Raw genomic sequence first — 20416 nt, 5'->3', positions numbered from 1 at the left:
GGTTTCGTCTGGGGGCTGAAGCCTCCTCAGTACAGAGCAGCGTCCCTGCGCGACTTCTGGGAGGCAGGAAAACTGCCCCAATTTTAAACCATTTAGTTCTACAAACTTCCTTCAACTTATATTACAACAGCAGAGAATTATTTCCTGTCATTGCTCGTTAATCCAGCATTTTATTTGTGGTAGAACATGTGTGAAAACTTTACCGCTGAAATTCTGCCCAGGCCTCCCCTCCCCCACTCCCCCTGCCCCCTCCCCCGTCTCCCCCCACATACACCCGTGGCTTCCTCTTCTCCCCCAGGCATACAGCGCAGAGGCCATGACCTGAGGTCAAGGGCAAATTTTGAGCCTCTCTGCCGCCAGCAATCTCCAACAAGACCCACTTCAAACTCCACTAGGTCAGAAATTGTGTCTGTTTGGTTCTTAGTAAATTCTCGTCCCCAGCACCTAACACAGTGCCTGGCCGTAGCGAAGTGCAATAGACACTTCTTGAAAGAAAGCCTGGATGCATAGAAGGGTGGGTCAGTAGATGGATGGCTAATGGTGAGTGGAATGACAGATGGGAAGTGGGTGGGTGGATGATGGACGGAATGATGGAAGGAGGGAAGAAGGAAGGGAACGAGAGAAAGAAGGAAGGAAGGGAGGAAGGATGGTGGGTGGACTGATGGATGGACGAATGAAATGATGGAAGGGAGGAAGGGAAATGGTGGGTGGGCTGACGGACGGACCCATAGTGCTTGCAGCATGATGAGACGCACGCAGAGCGAGGCCATCTCTCCACCTTTTGTGGGCCGGCTAAGCCTGCGGGGTGAGGACTGAGCTGTTGTCTCTTGTACTAACATTCACAGCACTGCCGTGTTCATCTGTTGTGTCTTGCACATCATTCTACAGTGGGTTTATAATAGCTTCAAGAATAGATATGATGTAATAGAAAAGCAAAGATAAAATGAAAAGCAAAAATAAAAAGAATAAGAGCTGAGAAACCCCAGGGAAATGGGTGGCAAATGGGTGGCTGGGGCCATTGCTTTTTCTCATACATACTCCATGGAGATCGGAGTGACAGGAGCAATTTACTTTCGAAAAGTGGAGTCCTTTCTGAAGTGTCTTCTCCTGAAAGCCTTTGCTTAATTTAGCAGAAGTGAGAGGAGACGGGTCAAAAATATAAAATCTAAAAGTAGTGGCAAGGGACACCTTCCATGGTAAGGTGGCTCAGGCCGTTGAGAGTCCGACTTTTGGTTTCTGCTCCAGTCATGATGTCACGGTTCATGAGTTCGAGCACCACGTTCAGTTCTGTGCTGACCGCTGACCGTGCAGAGCCTGCTTGGGATTCTCTCTCTCCCTCTCTCTCTGCTCCCTCTCTCTGGCTCATTATCTCTATCTTTCAAATTATGAATGAATGAATGAAAGAAAAAGTAATGAGTAAGGCCCTGTAGACTTTATGGACCACTCTCCAGTCAGCAAAGAACTTTCGTATCTCCTTCTCATTTAATTGTGCCTATACGCAATGAAAAGGGCAAAATCAATCACCTCCGCTTTGCAGATGAGAAAACTGAAGCTTGCAGAGCCCGATGGCCCCATAGCTGGTCAGGACCAGACTCTAGAGGTCAGCCCACAGCTTCTGGTTCTTGGTCCGTTCCTCCACAGCTCCCCAGGTGTCTCTGAGTGGAGGGGACTTTGGTTCCAAACCACAGGGGTGGGGGTGGGGCCAGGGACCGGTCCCTTGCCACTCTGGAGCTCAGGGTGGCCCTGAAGGCAATGCCAGGGCCAGGAGCTCAGTGCGGTGAGAACAGGGCTCGTGCAAACTTCTGCCCTGGCTGGGTGGCTTGGAGGTATGTAGCGTGACCACTTTTCCTATCACATTTGATTAAAAGTGTTTTCTCTGTTACAGACCCAGAGTCAGCAATGGCATGATCTTTGCAGGGCTGTCCGCTAGGGCCGGGGGGAGGAACGGCATTATCCCGGACGTGCACGCTGTCCCTTACTGACCTCTGGGTCTGTCTGCTTCTGCCAGAGCCCCGTCCCTGACGAGCCCCACGCAGAGACAGACGCCTTTTCTTGTCTCGAAGCTGAGAAGCTCGTCTAAGATGCAGCCCGTGATGGGCTGGCCCCCCGCCCTCGAGCCCGTGCCCTTCAGGACTGGGTTCAGGAGGAAACAGCTGTCTGTGCACAGAAGTGAAAGGTCTAATTTCTGGTAACGTCCACAGACCTCTTGTGCTCCTCTCAGCTGACCAGAGCTCAGTGGTATCTTTTTCATTAAGAATTCTGGGAAATTACATTCATGCTTTAATTGGCTTCCAGGGAAGAGGGGCAGAGGTCGAAGTTCACGTGTAGAACATGAGTTACGATGTGCCACAGAGGGCTTCGTTCCAAGTGCCAGGTGTTTGCCATTAACGATGGAAATGTCCTACTAAGGACGGTTTTGATCGGTTGCTCCTGGCCTGGCGCTTTCCTTCGCCTCCTGTGGCCCCTCTGGTGGGCGGCTGGGTGAGCGTTTGGTCCTCATGCAGTCACTTTCCATTCGTGGAGTTGACAGGAAGAATTCTTTCCGGTCACCCTGGGCTCTGCTTTGCTGTGTGAGCCAGTGTTCCTGGGGTCCCGCCCCCTGCACCCGCGGGTGGGCAGAGTGCAGACCCGGGCCCCCCCCCCCCCGCAGCCCCAAGGAGCCTTCCAGCTGAATCCTACTGCTTCCCACGTGAGGAACGCTTTCTCCGCCCTCCGCTTGTTTGCTGGAACAGGCTCACACTCTCCCCCAGGTGTGTGCATTCTGGCCCGCCCTTGACCTCAGGTCAAAGGCCTCAGGCCCCAAAATGTTCTGGGAGGTGCCGGAAGGTATATTTGGAGTAACATGCAGCCTCTCGGGTTTGGCTTCTACCTCCACTGAGCCAGCTGCCCATCCTTGATGCTGATTCAAGGTCAAGCCTGACACTGGCCTGAGGCCCTCCCCAGGGAGTAACTCCTGGAAGCCTCTCCTTGTGGCCTCCTGAGTGCCGCCGAGGCACTGTGGTGGCACTGAGTGTGGCCTTCAGGCCAGAGAGCAGTGCTTTTATTCCTGAGATGACTGTGACAATGGAACCTGACCTTTCTGAGCCTCAGTTTCCTCATCTGCACAATTGAAATGACACCTTCCGACGCACAGGGGTATGGGGGAGTGAGAGTGTCCACCGAGCCCCCTGCCCACAGCGGGGGCTCGCCAGCCAGTGGTAACTGCTGTTAGTAATTATGCTCATCATTGCTGACGCGCAAGGCAAGACGGAGGCCAAGCCCCCGGAATGGGCTTCCTTGAGCTGTACCTCCCTCCTGCCAGGCTGCTGGAGACCAGACCGGTCCCGACAGCACCCCTTTCTTGCCTGTGCCTAAATTCTGTGCGTGCTGATTCAAAGTTTTCATTCCTGGGCATCACTGTGAAAAAACTCTAAGGAGTTTTTTAAAGACGGCCCTTGGATTTGGGGTTCGGAACTTGACCGAGCCAAGTGCAACCCCACTGTGACCGGTGCTTCTGGAGGGACTAGGAACCTCAGCTCTGAACTGCGTGAATTTGAGGAGTTGGTTTTGAAAGGTCTTCGGGCTGGGTGTGGAATTCATGATAAAGAATGAGTCTGAGTCGTTAGGTGGTGTTCTCAGAGAACGGAGGCCAGGTCTGCTCGGCTTGGAGGGTCCTGTTGCGCCCTGAGCTCGGGGCCTTGCCTCTGCTATAAACACGTGGAATGTGCTCACGTGACATGAGCTTTGGGAAAGACCGGGGAAAAAACGTCCAGGAACCGATCACAACCAGGATTGTGTAGCAGGTAAGAGTGGTCCAGCTGCGGTTGTGGTTCGGTTAGTTGTTTGCGCTCCGAGGTTCTGGCTGAGCTAGAGAGACACCAGCCCTTGCGTTCTGGACCTGTGTCTCTCTGCCCCTTGCACACCGTATACCTCTCAAAACGAGGCATCACACTTAACTGCTTGATCTTCCCTCTGCCTCCCTGAATCGTTTTCCTCTCCAGCTCCCATGTACCTGTGGTTTTACAGTTTAAGGATCGCCACGTTCAGGCCACAACTAATGGATTCTGCACCCTATGGAAAATATTTCTAAGTCCTTGAATATACAAGGCACTGATGTCAGTAAATCTGAAGGAACCAAGACACAAAAAGTAGACACAGCTTTTTTCTATGAATAGTGGCAACCAGCATCTCACGATGCTTTGACGTTAGCTAGTGACTTCCCCATTTCTGACACAAGCTCACTGATCCCGACCCACGGAGTGTGAGGCAGTTGGTGTTACCCCATTCTATAGATGTGAACACTGAGGCTTCGTTTTAAATCTTGGCTTTAGTTTTGATAGATGGGGGCTCAGACTCCAGCTTCCCCTTCCGGTCCTTTTCCACCCGCTCTGTGCAGTGCGACCAGGTAAAAAGCCCTCCCCGCCCCCCAGGCCTGTGGATCTGTCACTTCTGCTGTCAGAAGGAAATAAAACCCCATTTTCGTCTGCAAAGAGAAATCAGTGGGAAGCTGATCGTCAGCAACATGTTTTCCAAAACGAGCTATGCCTTAATCATTTATCAGCTGTGAGAGAAGGGAGGTTGTTGTTTGTTTTTTGGGGTTTTTTTTTCTTTTCCAATCGATTTAAACAGAGAAATCTGGACGGCTTCCCATCCATCCTGGTTTCCTGTGACGTTGGCTTTTCCTGTCACAGTTGTGTCCGCTCCGAGTTCTCAGCAGCTGCCGAGGCCATTTCCCCTCCTTTTCCCCGAGTCACTTCTGTGTCTCTCCTGCAGTCAGCACCACGGACTCACATCCCCCCAGAGCTCAGAGCTGGGAACTCGGACTCTGTGACCAGCACACGTTTATTAACGAGGCAATGGTGGCTCAGGAAGCCCGGTGCGTGGTGACCTGCGGGCCCCGTGAATCCAGCCTGGTTCCACCTGCTCTCCTGGCTGCCTCATTTCCAGCAAGAAAGGCCGTTGTCCCCAGATAATACCCAGAGAGCTTTTGCAAGGCAGATAACTCCCGAACTCTCCTGTCAAGGCTGATAAATTGGCTTAGTATAGTTCACCCCAAGAATATAGCAGTGAGTCGCACAATAGGCTTCTGCAAGCAAAGAATTTTCTGACTGCAGATTTGTCAAAGTAGAAGTAACCCCTAATAATGTTTTACTTGGCAGCTCTGTGATGGCTAAAATATTAAGCCGTGGCTGCGTTTACAGTGAGAAGCCGTAAGTGGCGTTCCTCTTTGGAAAAGGGGGTTTTGTGTTTTGGTTTTTTCCAGAATCGCCCAGCTGTCCGTTTCATCCACGTTTCATTTCCGACCTTGCAATCTGCATGGTAGATTTGCCCCCAAGTGTCCTTGGTCGTTAAGTATTAGAGGCAAAGGTGGAAGTGTGTAACAGAAGAGATCACGTCTGGGCAGGACCCGTCACCCCGGCGTGGCAGAAAGGGTTTTTTTCTGGGTCCTACATATAATCATTTGGAAGCGTGCTGTGTGGAGGGGAGGTATCTTGCAGAGGGATTCTTTTCTAAATAATCCTCCCGTTTCATTGCTTTGCACCTGTCCATCGTTACTATATGTCAGTTCAATTAGCTGCTGTCCTGGCATATTTGGGATCACATCGGAGATGTACTAAAACGCACGTTGTGGGGAACTTCCAGAAGGCTATGGAAGACACGGAGGCTTGTCTTGTTAAGCTCCCCACCCTGGGCTGCGGAAGATCTTTGATGTTGTGAACAACTCTGTGGCGCAGGGAGTGCTCTCCATCGGTCCTCCAGGGAGCACAGCTGTAAAGTGGGACAGGACTAGCATGAACCAAAGGAAGGCAGAATCCCGAACGCCGGGGTTGGGAGCAAGAGGAAGGAACTTGTTTCAGGACAGGAATATCACTTTTCACGCCCAGAACCTTCCGTGGCACCTTGATTACTACAGAGTATTTCTAGTCGTGGGTCATTCTGGGATAACACTAAAAGGTATTTGAAAATTTATTCATGATTTGAGCTGGACTTTGAAAGACAGATGGGGTGCCTGGGTGGTTCAGTCGGTGAGACATCAACTCTTGATCTCAGCCCAGGTCCTGATCTCAGGGTTGTGAGTTCGAGCCCTGCGCTGAGCATGAAGCCTACTTAAAAAATAAAGGAGTACCTGGGTGCCTCAATCAGTTAATTGTCTGACTCTTGGTTTCGGCTCACATCAGAGACCTCAGGGTTTTGTGAGTTCAAGCCCTACATCAGGCTCTGCACTGGCAGCGCAGAGCCTGCTGGGGATTCTCTCTCTCTCCCGTTCTCTCTCTGCTCCTCCGCCACTTGCACTGACTGGCTCTGTCTCTCTCAAAATAAATAAGTAAGCTTAAATTTTTTTTAAAGACAGATACTCATGGAATTTTTAGCACATGCCTAAAATCATGTTTGCAAAATGCTGTACATAGGGCTTTTCTTAGAAAATGGAGCCACAATGTAAAAGAGAAGCATTTCTCTTTTTAAGTTTTTTCTATTAGAGAGAGAATACATGGGGGAGGGGGGGTTGCAGAGGGAAAGGTACTCTAGCAGGCTCTGTGCTCCGCATGGAGCCTGAGCTCAGTCTCACAACCCTGGGATCGTGACCGGAGCCGAAATCAAGAGTTGGATGCTCAACCAACTGAGCCACATGGGTGCCCCAAACAGAGCAATTTATAATTTGAAATAGTGCATGAAAGGTGGCCAGTGAGGCACCTAGATTGTGTTTCTCATTTGTTGACATCAGTAGGTGTGGTTTGTCCCTATAGTATATTTGCAACATCAGAGTTTTACACGTCGGTCAGTTGTTCCCAAACCTTAATTTTGATAGCGTCAGGACACAGATGGCCCTTGAAAACATGCTAAGTGAAAAAAGCCAGACCTAAGAGGTCACATAATGTATGACTGCATTCATAGGAAATGCCCAGAACAGGCGGTTCCAAAGAGACAAAAAGCAGATGAGTGGCTGACAGGTACTGCAGGGAGGAGGGAACGAGAAGTGACCGCTTAATTAATGGGCATGGGCTCATTTGGGGGGGAGGGAAGAATGTTCTAGAATTCCATAGTGGTGAGGGCTGCACAGCCTTGTGTGTGTACTAAAATTGACCACATTGTGTACTTTCAAATGGTGGATTTTATATAATGTGAGTTTTACCCCAATTTGTTTTTAATTTTTAATTTTTGTTTTCTAATACAATTCATTGTCAAATTGGCTTACATACAACACCCAGTGCTCATCCCAACAAGTGCCCATCACCCATCTCCCCTCTCCCTCTTCCCCCCATCAATCCTCAGTTTGTTCTCTGTATTTGAGTCTCTTATGGTTTGCCTCCTCCCTGTTTGTAACTATTTTTTTTCTTCTTCCCCTCCCCCATGGTCTTCTGTTAAGTTTCTCAAGATCCACATATTAATGAAAACATATGCTATCTGTCCTTCTCTGACTGACTTGTTTCATTTAGCATGAGACCCTCCAGTTCCAGCCACGTCATTGCAAATGGCCAGATTCCATTCTTCCTCATTGCCATGTAGTACTCCATTGTGTATAAATACCACATCTTCCTGATCCACTCATCAGGTGATGGGCATTTAGGCTCTTTCCATGGTTTGGCTACTGTTGAAAGTGCTGCTATGAACATTGGGGTACATGTGCTCCTATGCATCAGCACTTCTGTATCCCCTGGGTAAGTCCCTAGCAGGGCTATTGTTGGGTCATAGGGGAGATCTATGGATAGTTTTTTGAGGAACCTCCACACTGTTTTCCAGAGTGGCTGCAGCAGTTTACATTTCCCCCAACAGTGTAGGAGGGTGCCCATCTCTCCACACCCTCGCCACCATCTATAGTCTCCTGATTTGTTCATTTTAGCCACTCTGATGGCATGAGGTGGTATCTCAGTGAGCTTTTGATTTGTATTTCCCTGATGATGAGTGACATTGTTGAGCATCATTTCATGTGTCTATTGGCCATCTGGATGTCCTCTTTGGAGAAGAGTCTCTTCATGTCTTCTGCCTATTTCTTCACTGGATTATTTGTGTTTTGGGTGTGGCGTTTGGTGTAAAAAGTCACGTGGAGGGCTTGTTAAAACTCAGATTACTGGGCCGCACCCCTGAGGTTTTCTGACATAGTAGGTCTGGGTGAGGTCTAGGCATTGGCATTTCGGGTAAGTTGCAGAGGGACACTAATGGAGGGGCCACCCTTGGAGGACCACTCGTCCGGGCATCTGTTGGGTAACAAGAGGGTTTGTCCTCCATGTTTAAATCAGTACACCAAGGGTTAATTGATCAGTCCCCGTTCTGGCAGTTCACTGCAGGCAGTGTGTGCGGAATTGACATCAGTGATGATGAAAGTGGGTTTTTAAATAACTGAACTTGGAATCCAATCTAGTGTCTGCCATCCCCTAACTGTAAGCTCTTAATCTAATCCTTCGTCTGCACAATGCATGTAGCAATACCTGTCTCACTGGATTGCTTTAAATTTTTTAAATTTAAATTCAAGTTAGTTAACATACAGTGTAGTCTTGGCTTCAGGAGTAGAACCCAGTGACTCATCTCTTACATAGGACACCAAATGCTCATCCTGAAACGTGCCCTCCTTAACCTCCCTTACCCCTTTAGCCCATCCCCCTCCTTCCCCCCCAGCAGCCTTCAGTTTATTTTCTGTATTTAAGAGTTTCTTATGGTTTTACTCCCTCTCTGTTTTTATCTTTTTTTCCTTCCCTTCCCCTATGGTCTTCTGATGAGTTTGTCAAATTCCACATATGAGTGCAATTAGATGATATGTATCTTTCTCTGACTGACTTAAATCACTTAGCAATAATACCCTCCGGTTCCATCCACCTTGTTGCAAATAGCAAGATTCCATTCTTTTTCGTTGCCTAGTAGTATTCCTTTGTATATATTTACATTTAAAAGCTAACAAAGTATTAAAAAAAAGAAATATTACTGGGAGAAAGCACCCACCATACCAGCTAGCTAGTTCTCAATACAGTTATTTTTAAATATGTCTATATGTATCAACTAAATATGCATATTATAATTATCATTTATATTTTTATATAATTTCTACATTATACAGACAAGTATGCATGACAAATGTATGCTATGTATATGTAAATATATGTCCATATCTTATATATATGGGTGGAGAGGCAGTGTGGGGTCTGGGTGTGTCCAGTCAGTTCCTTGGGCAAAGGTCCTGTGGGGCGACAGTGGGAAAGCATAGTTTAATCATCTTGGGATCCTCCTCAAGCCTTTGAATATAACAGACACTTGGACATTACTTCTTGCCTGAGTAAATGGACAGGTGACTCCGTGAAAGAGTAGTGAACACATTACCCAAAAGGTTCACCTGCGCTGTCATCCTAACTTCCTTCAAGGTTAGAAAGGAAAGTGATGAGCAGGGCCCTACTGAGCATCTTCCTGGTGTCACTCTTTCACATGTGACTCCATTGAAGAAATAGCAGTCTTAATAATTGATCTTGTCCATCGATTCTCAACGCCATCCTGGAGAGCAGACTCTGTACCTTGTTCGTTGTTCACTGGCACATTTTTTATGCAAATGAATGAACTCTTCTTTGTCTCTTAAGCCAAGACCTCAGTGGTTTCCTAGGCAACCAGTGGCCTTTGGGATGTCAAACATTTTCAAATATGTATAGATTAGGATTGTATTATAATTGGAAGAATCTAATATTTGGTGCCTTCCAGTTCCCTTTTGAGATTTAAAAAATCCTCTTACATCGCTAAATTCTGTTTATTGAAAAAAGGGCCATTGGGTTAGATATAACTAATAATTTATTTTAATGTTTATTTTTGAGAGAGAGACAGAGAGACAGAGTGTGAACAGCAGATGAGCCAAGAGGAGGGAGACACAGAATCCAAAGCAGGCTCCAGGCTCTGAGCTGTCAGCACAGAGCCCCATGCGGGGCTTGAACCCACCAAACAGGAGATCATGACCTGAGCCAAAGTCAGACACCCAACCAACAGAGGCACCCAGGTGCCCCTAGATATAACTTTTCAATATTCTCATTCTTACAACTGAGAGGACCTCAGGAGAAGGAAGATGATGATCAGACCTTTACTGGTCATTCAAAAATAGTTTGCTGAAAAGGGGGGAAAATAATAAGAGTTTGGAGTTCTTATGAAAAATACCTTCAGCCATTATCAGTACCTGGTCCGTGCAGAGCAAAGCCCCCACCATTTAATATACTCTTTGGTGGTCTTCTTGGCATTGGCCTGAATTTGGGTGGCTGAGAGGTCTTCCATTTAGCAAATTCCTCTAGACCAGTCCCATCACTCCATCTATCTCTGAACCAGCTCTTCCCTCTGTCTGGAAAGTTCCTCATCCAGATGTACCCACAGCTTGGTCCCTCACATGCTCTGGTGGGAGTTTCAAATGCCACCCTACCACCACCCAGTGATGTCTTCTCCTACCACCCTTACTAAAAGTTCAGTTCTTCCCACACACATCCTCTCCTCCTTGCCTGTTTAATTTTTCCCTTTAACATCCCGTTCAGCACACTTCATTGGCCCCCTTACCTTATGCATAACCCACCTGCCAGGTCAGAATGCAAGCTCCATGATGATCAGGATTTTTCAATGCTTTGCTCACCCCCCCCCCCCATTTGTAAGAGAAACAGAAACTCACGGTCACACAGGTAACTCTATTCCTGATAGCAGCTAGTACAGAGACACGAAGGTATTTGTGCCAACAGGGATCTGTTCTTTTCTCTCACACATTCTGAAGTTTAAATCCTGAACTTAAACTGATCCCATCATCTTCTTACTACCTATCCCTTTTCTTTAGACGCATCTCCCCAAAGCCCAATATGCGTTTGTTACTTTGCAAGACAATGAGTTTGGAGGGTCTGGAGCTGGCCTCAACCCTCAGCCCTTTGGCCCCCGGACATTGGTGGACATTTCTGAAACCGGGTGGTTCAGTGATTTTCTCTCAACCACTATTGTCCTTGCCTCTAAACCCTTCCTGAGATTCACAGATGACCTTAGCGTCTTTTCTAGTTAACTATGCAAACATTCTAGAAAGTTCCTTTTTAGAATGCTCTGATAAGAGTTTGTCACAACACCTGGCTACATAGCACAGGAGAATGATATTGAGTCTTCTGGATCAGGCCCTGAGCTACAGAAGTGTCCTAGGACTGTTGACACAGAAGAAGGTCAGATCCTTGTCTTGATGAAATGTGTTTCTTTGCAAAGAGAAGTGCTCCCAATTCTCTGCCATTGTCTTTTCAACACAAAGCACTTCTAAATTGATAACATTGGAATTTTCTGGTGATCATCATTTGAAGCTATTGAGCATCATTTTGATATCAAGAATAATTAATCTTTCTGCCAAGGAAGGTTCTAAAGATTTGTAAAGGAACTTTCCCTGCTAGTCGTGAGCCCTGCTTTACTCATACTGCCTTTCCGTCCAAGAGCGAGACATGACTTAATCACTTATTGGTAGATTAGAATTCTACTCCGGAGTTAATCACCTGAGATGGATAGAAAACACCTGGGGGGATACGACCGTCTTACCAGCTTATGACCAGGAAATGATCCTGATCTCAAAATAGTGCCAAACTGTATTGAATGGTGGCCAGTCTGCCATCTTTGGGAATACACCCAGCTTGCATTGGTTTGGCCAGTTGACTAGGATCCAGTTATAATGTCATCCTATGAACACCCACGTGGAAAGAGGGTGTTCCGGCTTGCCGGTCAACAGCTTCCTCACTAAATAGCAAAAGGGTCTGAGTTTCTGGCCTCCTTGTCCCTCCTAGCCATTGCTGCCTCCATATATGAGAAAATACATTTGAAGAGAGAGTGAATTATTCTACGTGTGTTGGGTAATGCCAGCTGCCGTAGGAAACAGGACCCTAACTGTCAGTGACTTACCATGATTAGAGGTGGGTTTCCCTCCAATATGACCCCCCAGGGTTCTAAGCTGCAGGTGGTTTTCCTCCCAGCAGTGGGTTGGGACCAGATTCTACCTCCTAGGACATTGGAATCCCCTGAGCTCAGCTGCCCTAGGGGAAAGAAAGCACCTGAAGGACAGCAGTTACTTTACCTTCAAGCGGAAGTATTACACATACTCCGCCTCTGTTCACGCTCCTTGGCTGAGAATTAGTCCTCTAGCCCATTTGGGAGCAAGGAGGAGGGGCACGGAACACAGAGGGTGGACAGGAACTAGGTGGGGAAGGTTGGCCAGCTTTGCCACGTGCACTGTAGCCCTGGGGTTCCGAGGCAAGAGCAGGGCCACACTCCTGGCCCCTGCGTTCTCGCACAGCTGTGCTTTGAGAAGCAGTGACTTGCCCTCCACAGGCCCGACAGCCGGTGTCAGCCAGCCCTCCCCTGCAACGGGGTTGTGCCCGTGGAACTGATCCGCACAGTCATGTGTACCCAACTCTTCTTTGTGCTTTCCAGTGAGGACTCGGTGTGTGTTCATATCATAAGCTGCAGGTCCCAAGAACTCATTTTTTGTCATATCGTTTCATACAGAACCATTAATAATTGTCCGTAATGAGATTCTGTACAAATCCGTCCATTTGAAAACTGTCAGAAGAGAATTTCTTGATAGAGCACGTCTTCCTTGGTGGTGCGGGCACTGGACAGGAGCGGGTCTCAGGACGGGGCCGAGTTGCCTCGTTCTAGGCAAGGCAGTTAGCCTTGGCCCGCGTGGGGTGATGGTGGACATGCGGGCCGCTGCCACTCCTGGCGGCGAGCCCCGTGAGCATCTGTACAGGAGAGGGCTCGGGAGGCCATTCTGCACCTCCATGGCTGACGTCTCCGCTCTTCCCCACAGGTTCCCCTTCCCCACGGTGTTCAGCAGCTGCAGCAAGAAGGACCTGGAGGCCAGCCTGGAGAAAGGCGTGGGGATGTGCCTCTTTAACCTGCCGGAAGTGAAGCAGTCTTTCGGGGGCCAGAAGTGTGGGAACGGATACGTGGAGCAAGGAGAGGAGTGTGACTGTGGAGGCCCAGAGGTAAGACCCCCCCCTGCCCCCCGCCCCGGGACCACCACCTTGCATCTGTGCCTGGCAAAGGAGGAGGGACTTGGAAGAATTATGCCGTAGAACAAAAGTGCTAGAAACTCACGATGGAAAGCCCTCAACAGGCCCCCCCTTGAGCAGCTGCGCCAGCTTGGGCGGCCTTCTTGAATTATAACAATTGCACAGAATAAGTTGTATCTCTGCTTTTAAAAAGATAAAGGATCTTCCCTACTGAAGGACACGGTCTAGGTGAGGCAAGCTGAGGACAAGAACAATAAAAAAGCATTTAACTTTGAGTATAACAGAGAAGAAAGCTTTGGGGATGCTAGCTTCAAATGGCTAATAAGCATCATTTCTTTCTCCTCGCAAGGCGCAACCAGAGGGGAATTTGAATAAGCGGCATTCATTTTTAACCAAGAGCTGCCACCCAAGTTGAAACCCGGCTGGTGCCGCAGCCTTCTCTGTATGCACAGTCCGAGGCTCTGGGCCCTGCGTCTTGGCTTGTCAGCCTTCAGAAGCAATAAGCAGAAGCAGGGAACGTTTTTATCCAGCAAAGGGTTGATTTAACCTGGTTTTCCAGCCAATGTCAGACAAATGCCTTGATTCTGTAGGGCCCAAGATAAACTTAATGAACATAAAAAATTATAACGGCCACTTTTTAATCTCCGAATGATCTTGAGAAGGAAAGAGAAAGAGCACACAGTGAGATCTGGTAAAACAGGTGTCCCCTGGAAGCCTGGAAGAGGCAGTGTTTAGAATAAATCGGAGCAAGTTGTTTGTATAGCCGGCAGTCTGTATGCGAGATCCCTTCCCCGAGAGCTTATGCAAGCGGAAATGGTAGACGGGTTCAAGGCGGGCTTAGCTAGAGTCACAGACAGGCTTGGTGAGGGCTTAGGAAGAGCGTGCTTGCGGGGGCCGCTCTGAAAAGGAGGTTCTGGGGTGGGAGGAAACGTGCAGAGATCCTGGGATATCCATCGAATTCCTGTGCTCATCAGACAGACCCCGGTCGTAGAATCTTCTTCATAGTCTTACTTCCCAAGGCTCTGCAGTTTCCCAAACCAGCAGGAACGATCTTGGTCTCTGCCTGGGCATCTCTGCAGGAATGCTGGGAGCGAATAAGTACTGGGGGGTGGGGCTAGTAGAGGTGGTCCCATCAGACGTCTGTGCGCCCTTTCCAAACCCGGGGCTCAACAGCGATGCCAGCACTTCCATGGAAGCGATCATTTCGCTCACAGTGTGTTGGGGGTGATTGCTGTGCAGGAGCAGGTCTCATGCATGGGGTTGTAGAAACTCCTCTTACGATTAGTGGAGGAAAACTTGAAACTGTCATGGGATGGGGTTTACAAAGGGCAAACTCCTTGGAGACTTTGTTAGTTACTTGAAAAAGAAAAACAAAATTAGTTTAAATTGCCCGTATTTCTCAGGAGAGGCCATGTAGACTTAAAATGGTTTGTCTTTGATTTGAACTCCTTGTAATTATTTATTCAATCTAAATAAATTTGGCAGCTCTTCCTAGAGTCATGAACTCTCAGGTTTACAATGATCAGCAGCAGCCATTCACTCTGTATTCCAGCACCGCTACCACCATCACCATGATCACCACCACGGTCACCACCACCACAACCACTGTCCTCCTCGTCCCCGGAAGCCCCATCACCATCACCACTGCCATCGCCACCATCCCTTCCACCATCATCACTGCCACCACCATCACTACTGCAACCACCACCGTTACCGTGGTCCCCACCACCATCACTACCATGCCCATCACTACCATCCCCATCACCACCGTCACTACCACAACCACCACCATCACTACCATGCCCATCACTACTGCCATCACTACCATCCCCACTACCAGCATCCTTACCACCACAATCCTGTCACCAAATGTCTGAGTACCTGAAATTCGCTAGCCACTGATGTCACGGTCCTCGACTTCACCTCCATCACTCAGCGTTGAGAGGGTGCTAACCATCTCCCCAGGCAGGCTGCCAGGGCAGAGCGGGGCTGATTGAATCAAACTCCTTCCTTATGTGGAGCCAGCCGTATTCTGCCTGCAGATAGTCCCCAACTGTCTATTTCTGTGATTGGGTCCTCACTTCATGGGATAAATTCTTGATATTTGAAGAGAACTATCGTTCTTTCCACTGACATTTCTCTCAAAGTCTGAGAAATCTTTCAAAGTTCTAGGCAAGCCTTTTGCCTCAACTTGTAGTTTTTTAGTTTTTGCTTTTCACATTGTGTCCAAGAGTGTTACAACCCATATCCAGTTTCCAAGCTGCTTTGACCAAATTTTTAGACAGACCTGGACTTAATTCACCTGGGCTCTTTAGCCCCCTGCCCAGTGCTCAAGCCCTGGAAATGTCCCTCATGCCTTTGCTTCGTGTTGGCCCACGTATCCCCTGGCACACAGAGGGGTTCTGTATGTTGCCGTATCAGTGAGTGAATGGGACCAGAACATCCCCAGCTCATAACCGGACCCATTTTCTGCCCCTTTGCTCCCAGAAATAATCGCTGTCTTCAGGAGGATGCATTGTGGACTTACCTCAGTGCATTGTGATTAAGAATTTGTGCCTACTGCCCACAACCCAAGAATGACACAGCCTTTGCAGAGAATTCTCTAATGGCTTCATTATTCTTTTTTCTTTGGAGCCTTAGTGTTCGTTGGCTCTGTTGAACTTTTCTATTGAGTACTAAGATAATAAATGTATCAACAGAAGAAGAATTTGTCTCTGCTGATATAGCCCTGCAGAAGGAATAGATTCTGGGTCGTTAAAAAGGCAAGTGACTACTGAAGCCTTCCGTGCAGGGCATTGGATTTACATCAACCATAAGGATATCCTGACAACTCACTCCTTCATCCAGGGAACGGGGTCGGGAAAGCAGCCTTATCCACTTGTTTAAAGTCAATAGGATGCCAGCACCCTGCAAATATCTTTTAAACTTAGTTATCTTTCTCACATTATCAATCCCCTTTGAAGTCCAAGACATTCTACTTGGCTGCATTTCCATTTGAACTGCTGCTTATATTATTTAGTGATTTGGTGGTGGCGGGGTGGGGGGGGTGGGGAGGCAGTTCTTAAAGAATCTCTGGACGCAGTTTTCAGATGGCGGACTTAACTTAGAAGCTCAAGGAAATCTGTAATTTAGTTAGCATGTCCTCGGTAGAGCCGTTTAGGCCGCAGTGAGCAGGATAACACGGCCGTGTAGTTGAGGGCACTGATCAGGAATGCAATCAATGGACTCCTTTTAAAAATAAAACAAGCTGCTAAACTTCTTATAGAAGTCCACGAGTTAGAAAGCCTTACTGTCATGAAAGTAACAGCTCTGATGTCTGGTTGGCACTTTCATCTTCTTGTGTATATTATACACTCCGGATGTTTATAAGGTCTTTGAGCAAATTTAAAATTTAATAACTTTGGATATATGCGTAAGGGGAGCAAATAGTAAACACCAAATGAGAGCATGACTTGTAGAGTCTCACAGGGCACAGTTCAGAGATCTAGGATAGTCCCAAATCTTCTTGATTATCCACAAAATGTCATCAATGCGTTCGGAATACTAATGATAAATTCACTAACAGAAGATGGTTTTCAGGAGTAAAATAGTGTGCTATTAAAGTACTACATGGTTGGTTTCACTCTAGCTAATAGTATACATATTCTTCTCGTGTTACACACTAAATAAAAGAACTTTAATTAATACTGCAAGGACATTAATACTCTAAGGACATTAACTAATACCAATTAATACTAATGACTTCATGAACTCTTCCTTCTGATACTTCGTTTTCTTCTAAGATGTGTTAACTCCAGGTTATTGGGATGTTCTAAAGTACAAGTACTTCTTGTGCACTAGGTAATATGTATAGACCTTTTGCTGAGAGCTGAGAGGAGGTCTCCATTCTTTGTAGGGATTTTGTTTAAAAAAAAAGAAAGCGCGTACTTGTGAAGAACAGCCTAACGAAGGAGGTCATTTTCTCTCGGTTCCGAGAGAGCAGTACGTCTCATATGTGATCTGTCTGTTTAAATCTTTTGCGGGGTGCCTGGGTGGCTCAGTCGGCTCAGCATCCCACTTCAGCTCAGGTCACGATCTCACGATTCATGGGTTCGAGCCCCGTGTCCGGTTCTGTGCTGACGGCTCAGAGCCTGGAGCCTGTTTCAGATTCTGTGTCTCCCTCTCTCTCTGTCCCTCCCTTATTTGCACTCTGTCTCTCTCTGTCTTAAAAATAAATAAACATTAAAAAAAAATCCCTTGCAAATCCATGGTCACAGCCCACAGACCTCCTTTCTGAGCTCTTGGTCATTCCGATGTGCATTTCTGACCTGAGAGGTGCCTTGTCCAGGTGCGGCAGCCTGTCTGTGTGGATCAAGAGTCTTGGCTCCCGTATTTGGTTGGATGGCAGGGAAATTGTGGTTTCACAGTTGATTTGACCCGGTTCCCTGCTGGCCTGCTCCAGATTTAAAGGGCCAGTATTTCAAGAGTTAAGTTTGTACACGTCTATGTATATTTTTAAATAAGTGAGTTCTGAGTGTTCCAGCGATCCCGATACAGTTCACTGCAATCAGACCTACATGAGTTTTGAATCAGAGGCCTCCCTACAGAGCCCCAGCCACGGCCAGCTTGACCCGATCCGGCAGCCTGACTTCCCACGCAGGCCCCCTTACCTTCCGTGAAGGGCACTGAGGGCTGCCGACTCTTCCCAGGGACCCTCAGACCTTGTCAGTTCATAAACACTTAGGAGAAGCTTGGCTTCGTTAGCCGTGAAGATAGTCCGGGTCAGGCTGGGTTTCAGTTCCTCCCCTGTGCCTTCCGTGAGTAGTTGCCACAAGCGACCCTGTCAAACGAGCCCCACTCTGCCCCCCAGGAATGCACGAGCACCTGCTGCAACGCCACCACCTGCACCCTGAAGCCGGACGCCGTGTGCGCACACGGGCTGTGCTGTGAAGACTGCCAGGTGAGTTCTCCTGGCCGAGGCCACCCCCAGGTTCAGGTCCTCCCGTAATGACAGAGGACGAGTGAGACCACAGGATGGCTTCCGGGCCCCTCTGCTCTGAAAACCACAACTCCTCACCGTGCAAGCTGATGCCCCGCCCCCCACTGTCGTCTAATCTTTGTGTGAAATGCACACTTTATTTATCTTTTTTTTTTTTTTTTGAGAGAGAGAGAATGCATGGGCAGGGGAGGGGCAAAGAGAGAGGGAGAGAGAATCCCAAGCAGGTTCTACAGCGCCAGTTCAGAGCCCTGTGCAGGGCTTGACTCACCAACTGTGAGATCATGGCCTGAGGCCAAACCCAGGAGTCAGCTGCTTAGTCAGCTGAGCCACCCAGGCGCCCCCGGGGTGTGAAATGCACGCTTGAATGCTAAGTCATCTGTGATGGATTATGTATTTATGGGTTGGGAAAGGATCGTTCCCCAAAACTCTGGCTCAGTGTTGTGCTCCATCCCAAGAACATCCACCTGCTGGGCTGAGAAGCCACATGGGTCACGGAGGACATTTATGTAAACACCTTGATCTTGATGTCCTCCTAACACAAGGACTGGCTGAGCCACCCCCACCCAGCCAGTCACGGCCGGCCGGCGGCCCTTTGCTACCACCGTGTCATTGCTGCTACCGTGACAAATTGCCTTTTGTTTTGGCAATTCCAGTGTTTATCTCGTTATTCAGAGCTGAGATCTGACCAAGGAGAAGCCTGAGCTTTTGATTCAAAGGTTCCAAGGGCAGGCTTGCTTTCTTTTTTTTGTTTGTTTGTTTGTTTGTTTTTTGTTGGTTTTTTTTTGTTTATGACAGTATTTATTTTTTTTTTGAAATTTTATTTTATTTTACTTTATAAAGTTTCATATTTCTTTAACATATGCAATTATTTTCCATCATTTACAATACAGTAGTTACAATGACACTCCAAACAGAAAAGCAAAGTAAGAAAGTGATTGATCTTGGCATTCTGCTTGCGGGAAACTCCCTCTTGGCTCCCAAACCAGAGCCCAGTGATTCAGAAGTGAATTACAGCATCTTACGTTCAGCCTAAAATATTCCTCCTGCCCTTTCTATGCGTGATTAACTTCTGGGGAATGTTCAAGAAAGCTGGCACCCCCCTGGCACACAGCTGCTGCTGGTGGGGGGGGGCAGATGGATGGCTGTGCAGCCTCTGACAAGCCACTCTGAGCCTCAGTTTTTTCAGCCGCAGAAAGATGAGGCATTGGCCAACGGTTCCTAACATCTTTTACTGTGCCTTTGCTTCACTTCTGCCCCCTGAAGCCCTACAGATGGGTTTCCAACTCCATGATTTGATGACAAAGTGAAATATTATTGTCACCGAGCCCTTGGAATGATTTTTGTCATCTTGGCCACAGTGCTAACACTTAAGAGCAAACTTCATCTTAAAACATGTGACGGCCTTGGCAAGCAGAGATCTTCAGCATCAAGGATCCCAGCAGCCAGCCCCCCCTCCCCATGCCCCCTTTGAGGGGACGCATGCCAGCAACGAGCCTGTCTCCTCATCAGAAGACCCTAATATTACATGAAATTAAAAAGAGGCAGCTCTTGGGGCGCCTGGGTGGCTCAGTTAGTTGAGCATCCAACTTCAGCTCAGGTCATGATCTCACAGTTTATGAGTTCAAGTCCCGTATCAGGTTCTGTGCTGAGCTGACAGCTCGGAGCCTGGAGCCTGCTTCAGATTCAGTGTCTCCCTCTCTCTCTCTGCCCCTCCCCTGCTCACTCTCTGTCTCTCTCTCAAAAATAAATAAACATTAAAAAAATGTTTTTTAGAAAGAGGCAGCTCTTGACTGCCCCCCCCCAGTGGAAAGGTGAATCCCAGATCCCAGAGTAAGAGTCTACTGATTTAATGACTCTCTGTGCCTCTCTTCCTTTGCAATCCTTGCCCCTTCATGTGAGGCCTCATGAGGGTGACCTCGCTGCGTTCTGCCCCAGGAGCGCCTTCCCTGTGGTGCTCGTGCCATAACCAGCCTCTCCTTCTAGCTGAAGCCCGCGGGCACGGCGTGCAGGGCCTCCGGCAACTCCTGTGACCTCCCCGAGTTCTGCACGGGCACCAGCCCCCACTGCCCGGCCAACGTGTACCTGCACGACGGGTACCCGTGCCAGGGGGTGGACGGCTACTGCTACAACGGCATCTGTCAGACCCACGAGCAGCAGTGCGTGACACTCTGGGGACCAGGTACGTGGCTGCCACCGGGGGGCTGGGGAGCTCACTCCGTTTCCACAAGCGTCACCCCTGCGGTGCGCCGTCTTCAGAGCTCCCCTCTGTTCAGCTGGAGCGATTGGCTCCCTGGGGGACCTGGAGCCGTGCCAGTCGCTGGCCGTGCAGAAATGGGCACTGGCCAGAGCCTGCCCCAAGGGCATGTGCCCTAGGGAGGGACGAGGAGAATCGGCCATGACCCTGCCCTCAGATGGCTTAATAGGTAGTTGGACAGACAGGTAGAACTTCCTCCTCGCTCTGATTATGTAAGTGCTTCTTGGTGCT

The 20416-nt window shown here is 48.4% G+C and overlaps 1 protein-coding gene across 2 annotated transcripts in view; it reads left to right on the top strand.

Moving 5' to 3' along the window:
* Positions 1-20416, top strand: part of ADAM12 (ADAM metallopeptidase domain 12) — a 340207-nt gene that overhangs the window by 268013 nt on the left and 51778 nt on the right. For both annotated transcript variants that reach the window (XM_029932773.1, XM_029932774.1), the window contains exons 12-14: positions 12749-12926; positions 17803-17892; positions 19915-20110. In XM_029932773.1, the coding sequence (XP_029788633.1) occupies positions 12749-12926; positions 17803-17892; positions 19915-20110 (464 nt within the window). The remainder of the gene's footprint in view (positions 1-12748; positions 12927-17802; positions 17893-19914; positions 20111-20416) is intronic.

The sequence above is a fragment of the Suricata suricatta genome, chromosome 2, assembly GCF_006229205.1.
Source record: "Suricata suricatta isolate VVHF042 chromosome 2, meerkat_22Aug2017_6uvM2_HiC, whole genome shotgun sequence".
NCBI classification, from domain to species: Eukaryota; Metazoa; Chordata; class Mammalia; order Carnivora; family Herpestidae; genus Suricata; species Suricata suricatta.
Note: the sequence above shows the minus strand (reverse complement) of the source record. Positions and strands in the feature narration are given on the sequence as shown.